General features: G+C 35.2%; 1 protein-coding gene across 1 annotated transcript in view; it reads right to left on the minus strand.

Moving 5' to 3' along the window:
• Positions 1-16,227, minus strand: part of EXOC5 (exocyst complex component 5) — a 50,736-nt gene that overhangs the window by 7,635 nt on the left and 26,874 nt on the right. Inside the window, exons 10-14 of the mRNA XM_069596696.1 lie at positions 15,556-15,638; positions 14,385-14,594; positions 12,965-13,112; positions 5,294-5,402; positions 176-296 (exon numbers count right to left, since the gene is read on the minus strand). Of these exons, the coding sequence (XP_069452797.1) occupies positions 176-296; positions 5,294-5,402; positions 12,965-13,112; positions 14,385-14,594; positions 15,556-15,638 (671 nt within the window). The remainder of the gene's footprint in view (positions 1-175; positions 297-5,293; positions 5,403-12,964; positions 13,113-14,384; positions 14,595-15,555; positions 15,639-16,227) is intronic.

Here is a 16,227-nt window from a genome sequence, read left to right on the forward strand (position 1 = left end):
AAGAAGCAGGTTACAAATGCTTACATACACCCTGAGAGCAACCGGGTTGCTTATTTCACACCCTCCTGCCCTATTTGATGTTTCAGTGAACAGCTATTACCTTTAAAATTTAACATAAAGTAGAATATTATAATATTCTTTGAAATACCAATGAAAATCAGACAATTTGACTAACCTTATTAGTGGCATAAGGTGATCATTAAACTGCTTGTCAAAAAGATGAAAAATAGTATTGGCCTGGTGCACAACATCCAAAAAATAGAGATTTGCATTCTTAGAATCTGAAGAAGGAATTCCTAAAGTTGGAAGGCATGTATATGTTAGAATCATATTAAAGAAATTCATCTAGGCAACAGAAAAAAAGAATGTGGTTATATAACATGCATAAAAAAGAACTGTTGTTTCAGTAAGTCAGCAATACTTTTTGTGGACAAAAAGAGTAAAATTAAGCTCATTAATAACAAAGTTTTAATGCCAAATTTTCACCATATACTCAAGTCTTCATTGTTTGCTGAGATAAATCAAAATCTAAACTTGTAAGTGAATCATCTCGGACTATATCTTCTCCTTCCCCATCTTCTTGTGCCTAAAGATTCACATGAACCATGAACATACTTCTATTAATACCATTTTTCTTATAACCAGGCCTCATTACCTCTGCTAACAGTTAAAATAATTTTCTTATTAGTTCAAATTTCCTTATCTTTTATGCTATATCTTGTTGCCAGAGTAAGGTACTTGACATATTTCACTATGTTTTCTATCTACCATTTCCTCAAAAATATTCAGACTCCTCACTGTCAACAAAATAAATTCCTGATTTTCAGCATTGTATTCAAGCCACTTCACATTCTGACAGCAAAGCAAACAGCTGACCTCTTCAGATTTCAGTTTCCTCTTTTGCAAAAGAGTAATAGTTAAATTTCAAGGTGCCTACTAACCATAGACATTTATGTTCCTAGCTAAAATTAAAAGGTATAAAGGGCCAGGAGAAATATTCAGAGAAAATGAGAATTAAAAGTTTAATACCTAGAGTCCTTTACAGAAGGATGATTTTTTTCCCCAAAGTTTTAAAACAAGTTTTTATTTTCCCACAAATGACAAAATCACAACTGGCAACAAAACTAAAGCCTCCAACACAAACTCACAAGAGAAAAAGGTAGTCAACACACCCAATGAAAGACATGAAAGGCAACAGTTATGTATGTCTTTATATTACTAAATTATTACAGTTCTTATAGAAAATTCAGTGAGTGTAGAAAAATGGGTATAAGCATATATGCCAGTAGAAGTATAGATTAGTGGGGGAAAAAATCCTTAGGAAACCAGTTTGTTTATATATACAGAAATTTTAAAAATTTGCAACACACTTTGATCTGGTAATTTCAGTTCCAGAATTTTATCCAGAGAAAATAATTCAAAAAAAAGAAAACACAGTAAGTTCTACAGAGTTCACTACAGCCACACAGAAAATGCACAGGAATAGAAGGCATATTCTCATCCTACCAGAAAATTTCCTAAGCCCTTCCAAATTATGAATACTGCTATTAAAATGAAGATGCTAGGTTTCCATACTAAAGAACAAATCCTTCATACCATATGGAATCAAATTTGTTACTTTTTTATTATCTTCATTAATCTTCATATCTTTGAGGTAGATATTATCTCAATATAAATGACCACATTAGGTTATCTGCAAATTGCAAATGTTAAATACTTGATGTCAGTTTCTGCTATAAGGGGGAAGGGGAGGCAAGCAGGCTACAAATGTTTATGCACATCCTGAGAGCAACTAGGTTAAAATAATAATAATAAAAAAGCGGGGCAGGGGGAATATAAACTGCAAGGTTATTGAATTATAGGTAATTTCTCTTCAACCTTAGAAACTTTAAAGAAAGATGTTACACCAAACATTTTTGAGCATGTGCTATGTGCTTTCTAGTAGCTTCAGTTCAATTCAATGCAGTCGCCAGTCATGTCCAACTCTTTGTGACCCCATGGACTACAGCACACCAGGATTCCCTGTCCATCACCAACTCCTGGAGCTTGCTCAAACTCATGTCCATCAAGTTGGTATTGCCATCCAACCATCTCATCCTCTGTCATCCCCTTCTCCTCCTGGCTTCAATCTTTCCCACCATCAAGGACATTTTCGATGAGTCAGTTCTCTGCATCTGGTAGCCAAGTACTGAAGCTTCGGCTACAGCATGGTCCTTCCAATGAATACTCAGAACTGATTTCCTTTAGGATTGACTGGTTGGATCTCCTTGCAGTCCAAGGGACTCTCAAGACTCTTCTCCAACACCACGGTTCAAAAGCATCAATTCTTCGGTGCTCAGCTTTCTTATAGTCCAACTCTCACGTTCATACATGACTACTGAAAAAACCATAGTTTTGACTAGATGGATCTTTGTCGGTAAAGCAATATCTCTGCTTTTTAATATGCTGTCTAGGTTGGTCATAGCTTTTCTTGCAAGGAACAAGTGTCCTTTAATTTCATGGCTGCAGTCACGATCTGCAGTGATTTTGGAGCCCAAGAAAATAAAGTCTGTCACTGTTTCCACTGTTTCCCCATCTATGTGCCATGAAGTGATGGGACCGGATGCCATGATCTTAGTTTTTTGAATGTTGAGTTTTAAGCTAGCTTTTTCACTCTTTCATTCTCATCATGAGGCTCTTTAGTTTCTCTTCGTTTTCTGCCATAAGGGTGGTGTCATCTGTATATCTGAGGTTATTGATATTTATCTTTGCAAACTTGATTTCAGCTTCTGTTTCATCCAGCCCGTCATTTTACATAATGTACTCTGCATGTAAGTTAAATAAGCAAGGTGACAACATACAGCCTTGACACACTCCTTTCCCAATTTTCAACCAGTCCGTTGTTCCATGTCCAGTTCTAACTGTTGCTTCTTGACCTGCATACAGATTCCTCAGGAGGCAGATAAGGTGGTCTGGTATTCCCATCTCTTCCAGAATTTTCCAGTTTGCTGTGATCCATACAGTAAAAAGGCTTCAATGTAGTCAATGAAGGAGAGGTAGATGTTTTTCTGGAATTCTCTTGCTTTTTCTATGATCCAACAGATGTTGGCAATTTGATTTCTGGTTCCTCTGCCTTTTCTAAATCCAGCTTGTACATCTGGAGGTTCTCAGTTCACGTACTGTTAATGCCTCCCTTGGAGAATTTTGAGCATTTCTTTGCTAGCATGTGCGATTGTGTAGTAGTTTACATTCTTTGGCATTGCCTTTCTTTGGGATTGGGATGAAAACCGACCTTTTCCTGTCCTGTGGCCTGAATTTTCAAAAACTGCTGAATTTTCCAAATTTGCTGGCATACTGAGTACAGCACTTTAACAGCATCATCTCTTAGAATCTGAACTAGCTCAGCTGGAATTCCATCACCTCCACTAGTTTTCTAGGTGCTAGACTATAATGCAATTAAGACAAATAAGATTCCTAACCACTTGAACTTACATGATATTCTCTCTGCTTAAAATACTCTTTCTCCAAATATTCAATTTATTCCTTCACTTCATTCAGCTGATTCATGTCTCCTCAGAGGCCTTCTCTGACCATCCTTTCTAAAAAAGCCCTGTTCCCCCTGAATTCCCCATTCTACCTCCCATTACTATTCTCTATTTCTTACTCAATGTTATTTTTATTCACTGTACTTACTAGTCATTTGTCAATCTTTTCCATAAGAATGTAAGTTCATAAGAATAAACACTTAAGTATATGTTCAATGAGTGAGGCAAATACCAATGGATGAAAATTTTATTGTAACAAGTGCTACGAAAAAAGTTAATTCAATGATGAAATAATGAGTAACTAGGCTGGGAGAAGTGGGTCACTTTAGCTAGGTCCATCTGCAAAAGACTCCCTAAAAATGTGGCACCTTAGTTAAGATCAAAAGGCTGAAAAGCCAGACATGAGAAGAGCTGAAGAAAAAGAAATGGGGGTCATGAGGGGGGGGGAACACCAAGTGCAAAGAACCTGAGTAAGGAAAAAGAATAAAGGCCAGAGTGGCTGGGGCAGTGAAGGGAAATGCAGATGAGAAGAGGATGAATATATAAGAGGAGGCCAGATCAAAACTATGCTTTTGTAAAGAGTTTGTTGCTGTTTTCCCCCTAAGTGTAATAGGAAACCACTAAAATGTCTTAAACAAAAAAAATTTAAGACCCTTAAATTTATACCATGACTGTTACATGGAGTCAGTTATTTGGAAAGGTAAGAACGTACAGAGAGACCAGTTAGGAGCAGATGGAGATCATGATGTTTAAATCAGGTTGGCATCAATGGAGATGGAGAAAAGTAGGAGAATTTGAGTTATGTTTGACAGTATATAGACAGGATTCACTGACAGACTGGTTTTCAGGTTTGATGAAAAGAATAATTATGGCAACTCCTGGGTTTGGGGCTTCAGCAAATAGTAAATAGCAATGCCTTTTGGGAAAGGAAGAAGTTTAGATGGAAGATAAAGAGTTTCATTTTGGATATATTAAATTTGAGATGTACACAGAACAGATGAGAGAAGTCAAGGAGGCAACTGAACTAATGAGACTAGAATTTAGGGAAGAGGTCATTATTATCTTATTAATATCAGTAAACCCAAAAGGCCAAAAACAAAAGAAAAAATTTCTTATGAATCTATTCCTTTCCAGGCTTATTGATAAGGCTTATTTTCTTTTCCAAACTTTACATTACTCAACTGTCTCAAGCAGAATTGCTGTCATTTCCATTTCTGCCCCCTTGGCATTTAATAACTTCCAGCAAAGGCAATGGCAACCCACTCCAGTACTCTTGCCTGGAAAATCCCAAGGGCGGAAGAGCCTGGTAGGCTGCAGTCCATGGGGTCGCAAAGAGTCAGACACGACTGAGTGACTTCACTTTCCCTTTTCACACACTGGAAAAGGAAATGGCAACCCACTCCAGTGTTCTTGCCTGGAGAATCCCAGGGACAGCGGAGCCTCGTGGGCCGCTGTCTATGGGATTGCACAGTCATACAAGACTGATGCGACTTAGCAGCAGCAGCAGCAGCAGCAGTATTGTATTACAGTCTGCCACACACTGCTGTGACTTATATAGTTTATCCTGCCCTGCTCAATGTAAGCAACATTAGAACTGTGTCTTTGTATAGCTTTTAGCATCTGACAAATCCTTGCACTACAGGAAGTTCAAAAAGCATTTCGCTGCATTGACTGAGATGAATATATATAAAACAATAGTATGCATACAGTTTAACCAAACAGGATCAAAGGAATTTAAGATGAAGAATAATACAAATAAACATACTTACCAGCAAGTCCTGTTTCCAAGGCATAATCAATATGTTCAATACATAAAAATTCCACAAGAATGGTAAAAATTCTAAAGGCATTCCTTGGTAAATCAGAAGGATCAGAGAGCTTTAAAAAGAAAAACCAAATACATCACTCCTCAGGTTTACCTTTAAAAAACAAGGCAACTTTTTTTTTTTAAAGCAATCTACTTTGTATAAGACATAGTGATCTGGTGTCAAATGGTAACTTAAATACCTTCCACCCACCCAAAATGCCTTTCTCATATACATATAGTTGCAGTGCTCTGTATTTGTCTACAATTCTCCCGGCTTAAACAAGATTACTATTTTCTGACCTGGACTGCAATCCATGTTAACTGTGACAGGAAAGAAAAGGAGAGAGAACCAATAGAAAAGAAAATCTAAGGTACACATTAAAGCCAAGTATGTTTTAAAGAAATACACACAAACAAAACATACACATAAGTACATATAATAAAGTACACTCAACTGCCATGTAAAATGCCTTTCTTAATGTCATAGTAAAAGAAGTCTGAGTCACCTACTGAATAAAAGCTATTCTAGTAAAACTCAGAGCCAGAAAGGATTCTTCATTTTATTGGAGGGTGGGGACAGGGAAATCAATAACAGACACTATAAAATAGGTCAGGCTCAATCCCACCTTCATCACTTCCCACTGAGTGAACCCTTGAGATGTTATTTAACCCCACCAAATCTCAATTTCTTCATCTGTAAGGTAGCAATAGTATTATTGGTACTTATATCCTACCCTTGAGATGAAAATAAAGTATGAAAATACATGTAAGGTATTTTGAGCTTAGTGTCTGGCACATAAGTTCACAACAATAAATGTTCATTTTGATGTTGATGTTGCTGCTGATTAACTACTTAATAAAAGAATCATTAGTAGTTATGCTGAGAAAATTAAATCCCTTTTAAAATGTTGGAAAATAACCTCTCACCTTCTTGTAACTGCTGCCTACATTATTAATCAATTGATTGTTGCCTATTTGTTGTCTCTATTCATGCTCCCTCTTAGAGTAATGCTTGTTATCTGATATATACAGCTGGGTGTTAAAAAGTGCATAACCCACTTTAAATTCTCTAAATCTCTACAGCTTATAATTATTCGTTTGGTATTACTTGATTCCCTTGCTGGTCTTAACACCACCCCAACCTTTACCCTTCTCTACCACAACTCTCACCTCCCTTCTTTGTTCAATGATGCTTTATAAATGCCATTAGCAAGCCATTTTCCACATCCCTCCTCTCTACATCCATATATTCATGCATAATTGAAAGAAGAAGTAGACTGAAAAAGTTGTAAGGATATACAAGACAAAAATAACTATTAACCAATTGGACCTAAATGACATTCATAGAACATTCAACATTAGGATATACATTTTCTTTCAGTATTCAGAAAACATTTACCAAGATGGATCATATTCTAGGCTAAAAAACAAGTCTCAATAAATTTAAAATGGATTCACATCACACAAAATATGTTCTCTAACCACAACAGAATCAAACTGAAACCATTAACAGAAAGATATCCAAAAAATCCTCTAATATCTGGAAATGATATAACACACTTCTAAGCTACTCTTCAGCCAACAGAAATCAAAAGGGAAATTTAAAAGTATTTTGAACTGAATTTTAAACACAACAAATAAAAATTTATTGTATGAAGCTAAAGCAGTATCTTAAAGAGAAAGTTATGATTAAATCCTTGTATCAGAAAATAAGGGTCTCTAATCACTGATCTCACCTTCCACCTTAAAAACTAGATAAAGAAGATCAAATGAAGCCCAGGTAAGCAGAAGGAAAAGAAATAATAAAGAGTGGATATCCATGAAATTCAAAACAGGAAAATCAATGATACCAAAGCTGATTCTCCAGGGAAACCAATAAACTGATAAACCTATATCACACACACAAGACACAAATCATCAAAAATGAATAGGTGACATCACTATAGATTCAACAGGTTTTAAAAAGATAATAAGCTACTATATATGTAATAAACAAGAAAGTCATAGTGTAAAGTACAGCAAACTATATTCAATACCTTATAATGACCTATAATGAAAAAATATATATATAATATATATATATTTTATACATAACTGGATCATTTTGCTATACATCAGAAATTAACACAAAACTTTAAACAATTTTTTTCAATTAAAACACACACACACACACAAATCAACTGAACATTAAAAGAAGGATATGGCAATAATATGAACAACTTAATCCCCCGAGATTCAACAATCTGTGTGAAATATACAAATCTTAAAGGACACAAACTACTAAAGCTCACTTTAAAAGAAATAGGTAACTAAAACAGTTCCATATCTACTAAGAAGTTGAATTTGTAGCTAAAAATACTCACAAATTTAAAAACTACAGGCACAAAAGACTTCACTAAGTTCTACCAAATATTTAAGGAAGATATAACACTAATTTTACACAAACTCTTCTAGAAAATTAAAGTGGAAAGAATATTTCCAACTTATTCTATGAGGCCAAGATTACCTTGATACCAAAGCTACAAAGACATTATGAGAAAAAAATATGTATAAATCCTTTGTGAACACAAACACAAAACTTAACAAAAGTTTAGTAAACCTAATCCAGTAATACATAAATAGGACAATACATGATGACCAGGGGGGGTTTATTAAAAGAATGCAAGGTTAACATTTGGAAATCTATCAATATAATTCACAATAGAATAACAACAACAAAAAAGCATCTGACAAAGCCTAATATCCATCCTTATAAAAACACCTAGAAAATTATAATAAAAGAATTTCCTTAATCTGATAAAGAGCATCTATGAAAAACAAATGGGTCCTAATCAAACCGGGTTTCTCTGGTGGCTAAGTGGTAAAGACTCTGCCTGCAATGCAAGAGACTCAGGTTCCATCTCTGGTCAGGAAGATCCCCTGGAGAAGGAAATGGCAACCCACTCCAGTATTCTTGCCTGGAAAATTCCATGGACAGAGGAGCCTGGTAGGCTACAGTCCATGGGGCTGCAAAGAATTGGAACCAACTATGCACATGCACACACACATATGTATATGAGTGCATGTATATGTATGTGTGTGTGTATGGACCTAGAGGTTATCATACTAAGTGAAGTAAGTCAGATAAAGACAAATATGCAATAGAGCTTATTTGCAGAATCTAAAAGAAAAAGAAGACACAAATGAACTTATTCTCAAAACAGAAAGAGACTCACAGACACAGAAAACAAACTTATGGCTACCAAAGTGAAAAGGGGGATGGGGGAGGGATAAATTGTGAGGCTGGGATTAACATACACACACAACTATGTATAAAACAGACAACCAACAATGACCTACTGTATAGCACAGGGAACTATACTCAATATTGTATAACAATCTATAAGGGAAAAAATATATATACACACGTAAATATACATATAGCTGAACTGCTATGCTGTACACCTAAAACTTAGGCTTCTCTGGTTGCTCAGACAGTAAAGTCTGCCTGCAATGCAGGGGACCTGGGTTCAATCCCTGGGTTGGGAAGATACCTGAGAAGGGAATGGCTAGCCACTCCAGTATTTGTGCCTGGAAAATCCCATGAACAGAGGAGCCTGGTAGGCTACAGTCCATGGGGTTGCAAAGAGTTGGACACGACTGAGCAACTTCACTTTCAACTTTAAAAAAAATGAGTCTTAACTACATATACAACTGTCAAGAAATAAGAACCCAATTTTTAAAAATGTTACTAAAGAGAAATGAAAGCGTATGTCTGCATAAAGATATATAAATGAATGTTCGCAGCTTCATTTTTAACAACCAAACACTGGAGCCAATCTAAACTGCCATCAATAGGTATGTGGATAAGCAAAACAGTGAAGAACCTGCCTTTAATGCAGGAGACCATGGTTCAATCCCTGGGTCAGGAAGATCCCCAAGCGAAGAAAACGGCTACCCACTCTAGAATTCTTGCCTGGAGAATTCCATGGGTAGAGAAGTCCATGGGTCACAAAGAGTCGGACATGACTGAGCAACTAACACTTTCACTTCTTTTCCATGCAATAAGATACTATTCAGCAATAAAAGAAAATACGAATACACACAACATGAATGAATTTCAAAACATTTATGCTGAGTTAAAGAATCCAGAAACACATGTATATACTGTATTATAATCCCATTTATTAAAAATTCTAGAAAATTAATCAACTTCTTGAAAAGTCCTATTTAGTTTTCAAGACTCAGTCCTGAGTCTTGACAACTTCTTTTTGACAACTAATCTACAGTGAAGGAGGTCATGGTTGCCTGAGGACAGAAACAGAGGGAGGAGAAAAGGAGAATTTACAAGTAGAAAAGGAAACTTTGGGGGGGGGGCGGGGCGGTGATCTGTTCATTACTTTGATTGCACTCTAGCTTCATAAATGTACACATAACTTACCAAAGTTACCAAACTGTACAGTTCAAATACAAGCAGTCTACTGAATGTCAATTATATCTCGACATTACTAAGCTTTTTAAAAAAGAAAAATACACCCAATCTTCTCATTACACTGCCCTGTTTTATATCCTTTAATATTTCCATCAACATCTAACAAGGTCAAGTCCAAATTTCTAAGTATGGTATATAAAGAGTTTTTGTCTACATTTTCAAATTCCTGTCTCATTACTCTCCCCATATCCTTTTTCAGTTCAAGCATTTCATGCTGCATGACTGTTCTCTGTATATGTTTTTGTGCATGTAATATTCTCTTTTCCTGAAATCGCCTGCCATTATCTTGAAGATACTCTATTTCTCTTTCAAGACCCAGACCTCAAATGTCCTCTCCTTTCTGAAATCTCCTCTGAAAAATACTCATCCTCAATTCCTTAAGCAGTCAGAGCTGGCTGCTTCCTCTTTAGGTCTCAACAGTGTCTATCTGTTGTTGTGCTGTTCAGTCACCCAGTCCTGTTTGACTCTGCAACCCCATGGACTGCAGCACGCCAGGCCTCCCTGTCCCTCACCATCTCCTGAAGTTTGCCCAAGTTCATGTCCATCACATCGGTGATGCCATCCAGCCATTTCATCCTCTGACGCTCTCTTTTCCTTTTGCCCTCAGTCTTTTCCAGTAACGGACTTTTCCAATGAGTCAGCTGTTTACATCAGATGACCAAAATACTGGAGCTTCAGCTTTAGCATCAGTCCTTCCAAAGAGTATTCAGGGTTGATTTCCCTTAAGATTGACTGGTTTGATCTCCTTGCTGTCCAAGGTATTCCTGGATTCTTCCCCAGCACCACAGCTCGAAGGCATATATTCTTGGTGCTCTGCCTTCTTTACAGTCCAGCTCTCCCAACAGTACATGGACCAATGGGAAGAACACAGCCTTGACTACACGGACCTTTGTCAGCAGAGTATATACAGTCTAGGTCTGTCACAGCTTTCCTGCCAAAAAGCAATTGTCTTCTGATTTCATGGCTGCAGTCACCATCCGCAGTGATTTTAGAGCCCAAGAAGAGGAAATCTGTCACTATATACATAGTATATATCTACTTGCACTAATTCTTTATATATCTACCTCTTTTCTCACTATTCAAAAGTAATGTGTATATTTTGTACTTATAACCTTAATGCCTAACATGGCAGGTGGTACAAAGTAAACACAAAATAATGTTTGTTACATCAGACTGCAATGAATTAAAACTGATTTTTGATTTTGTCTTTATCCAGAGAGAAGGTCATGATTTAGATCTAGTTACTGAGAATGACTCAAGCGCTTCCCAGGTGGCGCCAGTGGTAAAGAACTTGCCTGCCAATGCCGGAGATATGAGACCTAGCTTCAATCCCTGGGTTGGGAAGATCCCCTGGAGAAGGGCATGGCAACCCACTCCAGTATTCTTGCCTAGAGAATCCCTTGGACAGAGGAGCCTGGTGGGCTACACCCCACAGGGTTGCACAGAGTTGGACACGACTAAAGTGATTAAGCACACACTGTGACTCAAAACAATAAATATGTTGACAGCTTCAGGTTTGATGACCTGCTGCTGCTGCTGTTGCTAAGTCGCTTCAGTCGTGTCCGACTCTGTGCAACCCCATAGACAGCAGCCCACCAGGCTCCCCCGTCCCTGGGATTCTCCAGGCAAGAACACTGGAGTGGGTTGCATTTCCTTCTCTAATACATGAAAGTGAAAAGTGAAAGTGAAGTCACGCAGTCGTGTCCGACTCTTAGCGACACCATGGACTGCAGCCTACCAGGCTCCTCCATCCATGGGATTTTTGATGATCCGATGGTATAGAAATATTTTAACATATTTCCAGTATTCAGAAGAGTAGAGCTATTACTGTATTAAATACAGCCATCACATACCCTGAGGTGTCATATCTTAACATTTTTCCAAATGTACTTCAGATTTTTTTTCTTCTGTGGTGGCAGGGGCTGTCCAACATTATAAAGTGCTTAGGTATTCCTCCCAAGACAACCACTACTCTGAAACTGTTTATCACACCCATGTTGTGTATGCTCCTGAACAAAATATTTTTAATTTTTAAAACTTTATATTGTGGTATAATGAATATATCTTTCCCCATCTTGCTCTTTCCACTAAACATTGTATTTTTGAGATTTACTCATGCTGATACATGTAACTCTAGTTTAGTCATTTAAATTGGTATATTAGCTTTCCAGTATATGAACAATGTCATTTTATCAATTCTTTCTACAGCACACTTAGTTTGCTTCTAATTTTTCACCATGACAAACAATGTAGCTTATGATGTTAGACATGTCCTGTGAACCTACAAATTCTCTAAGAAATTAACAAATTACTCTCCAAAGTATACCGATTATTATTTCCATAGGCAGTGTATAAGAACTTCTATTGCTCCACATCCTTACCAAAAGTATCAACAAAATTTTTGCCAACCTATTGAGAATTAGTATTTTCTCTGTCTTAAGTTTCATTTCCCACCAGTGAGACTAAATATCTTATTGATAACTCACATTTTATATTTCTATTTACAGTCTATATTGATCTATCAATATAAATATATAGACCACATACATCATACAAATAAAAAATTATGACTACCTCAACTCTCAACTTCATACTTAAGAAATATGTAGCTCAGTTTCTTCCTCTGTAAAAGAGATAACAACTTCACAGAAATGTTACAATGAGTTAATGCATACCTAAGGTGCTTGGAATAGTGCCTGGAACATAGTATGTGCTATACAATTACTAACAAGTATTATTTGTTTTATAAATCTTCTGCTAGTAAAACTGGTTAAAGCCTTCTTTTCACACCCTGGCTTAACTGTTTGTTAAAGTGTGTTTGTTGAAGGCATTCTAAATTTTTAATGGAGTCAATTTTTCCTTTCCTTTGATATCTGTTCTTAAAACATCCTTCTCTCCCTAATGCTGTATTTCTTTATGATCTGGTTCTAACCCTCACTTTCATATCTTGATTTAATATCTCACTGAAGAAAATTTGGTATCTTTGTTTAAAATAATATTAAAATACACTTCTAAACAATTTAAAAATAATTGTTCCCTAAACAAAAATCCTACTTTTTTATTATGATAAACAGGTGTTCGTAACCAGAGAGCAGAGTGTTTATACAAGCAAAACTTAAAATACACAGCTATATATAAATTAAATAAATGTACAATTCTTACCCTATGACATCTTTCAAAGGCTTGTTTGGTTTCTTGCAAAAGATTAACCACCACTTCCTGGGACAGGAAAGTCTCTCCATGAGTATCGATACTTGGCCCCAGAGGTAAGTTGGTACGTTGTCTAATTCTCTCTTTCAGATCTTGAATTCTAGTGCATAATAGAAACAAATGAAAAAATAAGACTACTATACATAGATTTCAATTTCAAGTACTCTCAAACTTAGTATATATGAACTAATTAAAAGAAGAAAAATGGACCAATAGCAGGAGATCTAAAGCTTCTAATTTCAGTAAGTAATTCTGTAAAGTGAAGAAAGCATTAATCTCTAAATAGAAGACTATCATATGAAAAGTGAGTAGATTTGCAGTCATTATCTCTAACATCTCTTTTAGGTCTACAATTCTGACTCAATATTTAGCTCTACAATTCAGACTCAATAGCCAAACACTCCTTGTTTGGTTTCCTTAGGAAGTAGGCTTTTCGAAGTAAACTAATATTTCAGATAATTAAATGGCCCTGCTTAAAACAAACTTTAAAATTTTAAAGCTTTTTAAATATACTAACTACTTAAGCATATTGTACATTTATTACTATTAAACATAATTTAGCTTTTCTAAATGACTGAGGGTTATTAAGAACATTTATTATATTTATAGAAGGCTACATTACTTTTGTTCCTATTTATAGAATATATAGCTCCAGATTGTGAACTTTAAAAAAAAATTCTTATGGTTGTTTTTTAGCTTTTCTCTTTTACTTGCTACTGCCTTTCAGATGTCACTTCTTATTCCTAATTATAATCTCTCCATGATCATTATTTAATATATAACAAGCTGGGAAATAAGAAGCTGATTTAGCTGTATGAATATTATATGAACCATCAACTCTGATGGTTCACAAAAGTCATTTTGATTCATCCTAGAATCAACTAAATTCCAGATAGGTAAGATCTAGATTACTGAGCTGCCACCAATTCTTATAGCAAATCATTTTATTTTCTTCTAGGATATGAGTAAATTCAAGTTTTAATGTATTACTTAAACAAGTTCATGCCCAAGTCATTTAAAAAGCTCAGGGTATCAATTTGCAGGGGTTTTTGTTCTTTTTAAGCACACCTGCAACAGCAGCAATAAAACAATTTACTTCCTAATTAATAGCCTGGAATAATTAACTCAATCTAAAAAAAGGAAAGAAGGGAGGATGGGAGGACTTATGGCACTGGTATTCTGTTTTACATTTTAATAATGTTAAAATATTTCAACATGTGGCTTAAAAGACAGGATTTGATGAATGGTATAAAAAAACTGATAATTCTTCACAGAAAATTCTAATGACTATCAATATTTCTCAAGTTGTCCAAATATAAAAATGCTTTTAATATCTTTAGTTTTAACTATAACATTTAACAAAAACTCTTACCCTCCTGTGCCAATGGATCTCTTTTGATGGTTTTTTGAATCATAATAGCGCTGTAGGATCATAGCACTTCTGCTTTTCAAATAGCCAGTCTCTATTTCAATGTAGCTCTCCAAATAGGAAATGAAAATGGACTTGATAAGCTTAGACAAGAAAGTCTGTTTATCAGTACCTAAGTTAAACTCCATCAACTTGCTGGAAAGATTTGTGGTTCTTTTCATGGAAAAGAGGGGGAAAAGATAAAGGTATATTTTAGGTATAGAAATAATATTAAGAAATACATATTTTTAAAATGTGACTTTTGAAAAACTTATGTTAAACCATTTCTTGAACCCTGGGATGTTACTTAGTATGCAGAGAGCAACTATATAAGATTATATAAATATATTAAGTAGAATGTATATTACAAATAATATGATGGTTTTGAAAACTGCCATAAACTCCTAGAGACAACTCAACAAGAGGAAACTGAGGCAACCAACCAGTCTAGAAATGGCAATGATGGCCGAATGGCTTCAAGTATGCCATTCATGACATGGTACCAAGTCAAAATACTTCCTCTGTTCATTCTCTTCTCTGGACTTGTCTCTAATTTTCTGTTTCTCACTGCTGAAGATAGACTCAGAATAGTGCTGCTGTTGAAACAGACTTCCTGATTATAGTTACTTTTGAAAACCCTCTTCTGAAAATCACAATGAAGAAAAGCAACTCCACATGAAGCTTCTACAAAGTGTAACACTGCCATTTACAAAACACAAGACAGATTTTCACATCAGACTTAAGTCTGAAACTGTCATTTGTTAAGAATTTGTCACTCCTTTTCTCAACTTCTAAAGCTTTAATGAAAATAAATGTAGTTATTACTCATTCTTTAAAAAAATTAAATAATGAACTAGTTTACAATCAAGATCAAAAACATAATTCTCAAGTCTTAGTTGAAACAAGGTTTTATACTTCATTAAAGTATATTAACATAAAGCAAAATATCTAATAGTTAACCTGCTAAGAAAGATACTCTTATACAATACTAGTCTATACAGGCAAGTATTTAATGCTAAAAGCTATATTGCTATCTGACAAACTGTTATTCAAAAACACCTGAATACTTCCCAATTTTCTATTTGAAGAAAAGAAAAGGTGAGATATTACTATTTTCTAATAATTAAAAATATACCTTGTGTATAAATCATAGAGACTTTTGAGATACTGCTCTGCATCAGACTTCCAACATTCTTGTAACTGGTCTTTAACAAAGCTCTAAAAAGAAAAGTCAACATTCTGTTAATTAAATAAATATTAAATTATACAGTCAATATTTTTTTCCTCTAGAATTACTCCACATTCTTGAACTGTTCTGACTTAAAATCCAGGGGCAAAGGCAATGCATAGGAAATAAACCAATATAAAAATAATTTTAAAACAGGTTTTTAGTTTACTGCTTCTCGTATTTACTTGTACATTTATATCAGTGTTGGGATTAAGCATTAAGAATCTCAAATATCTTATCTTTAGAAAAAAATACCCCAAAACACTTGAAGCTATATCAATATGGTCAATTCTTTAAAGCAGCATTTCCCAAACTGTAGTCTAAGTAACACTAGTGTCCTTTGAGATACTAACAGACCTTACTATAAAACTGGGAAAGGCAGACATTACATTTCCACTTCTAGAGGATCACAATATATATTAGTACCTCTAAAGGATATTAAAAGTCGTGTTTTTAAAACGACATTTATTTATCACTGCTGAATCCACTGGTAAACAGTTTAGGAAATGTTGCCTTAAAGTACAGAGCTATGGAAGCAAAGGCTGTAAACGAAACATTCAGAGTTTTTTCTTTTCATGT

Source organism: Ovis canadensis, chromosome 7 (genome assembly GCF_042477335.2).
Source record: "Ovis canadensis isolate MfBH-ARS-UI-01 breed Bighorn chromosome 7, ARS-UI_OviCan_v2, whole genome shotgun sequence".
Lineage (NCBI taxonomy): Eukaryota > Metazoa > Chordata > Mammalia > Artiodactyla > Bovidae > Ovis > Ovis canadensis.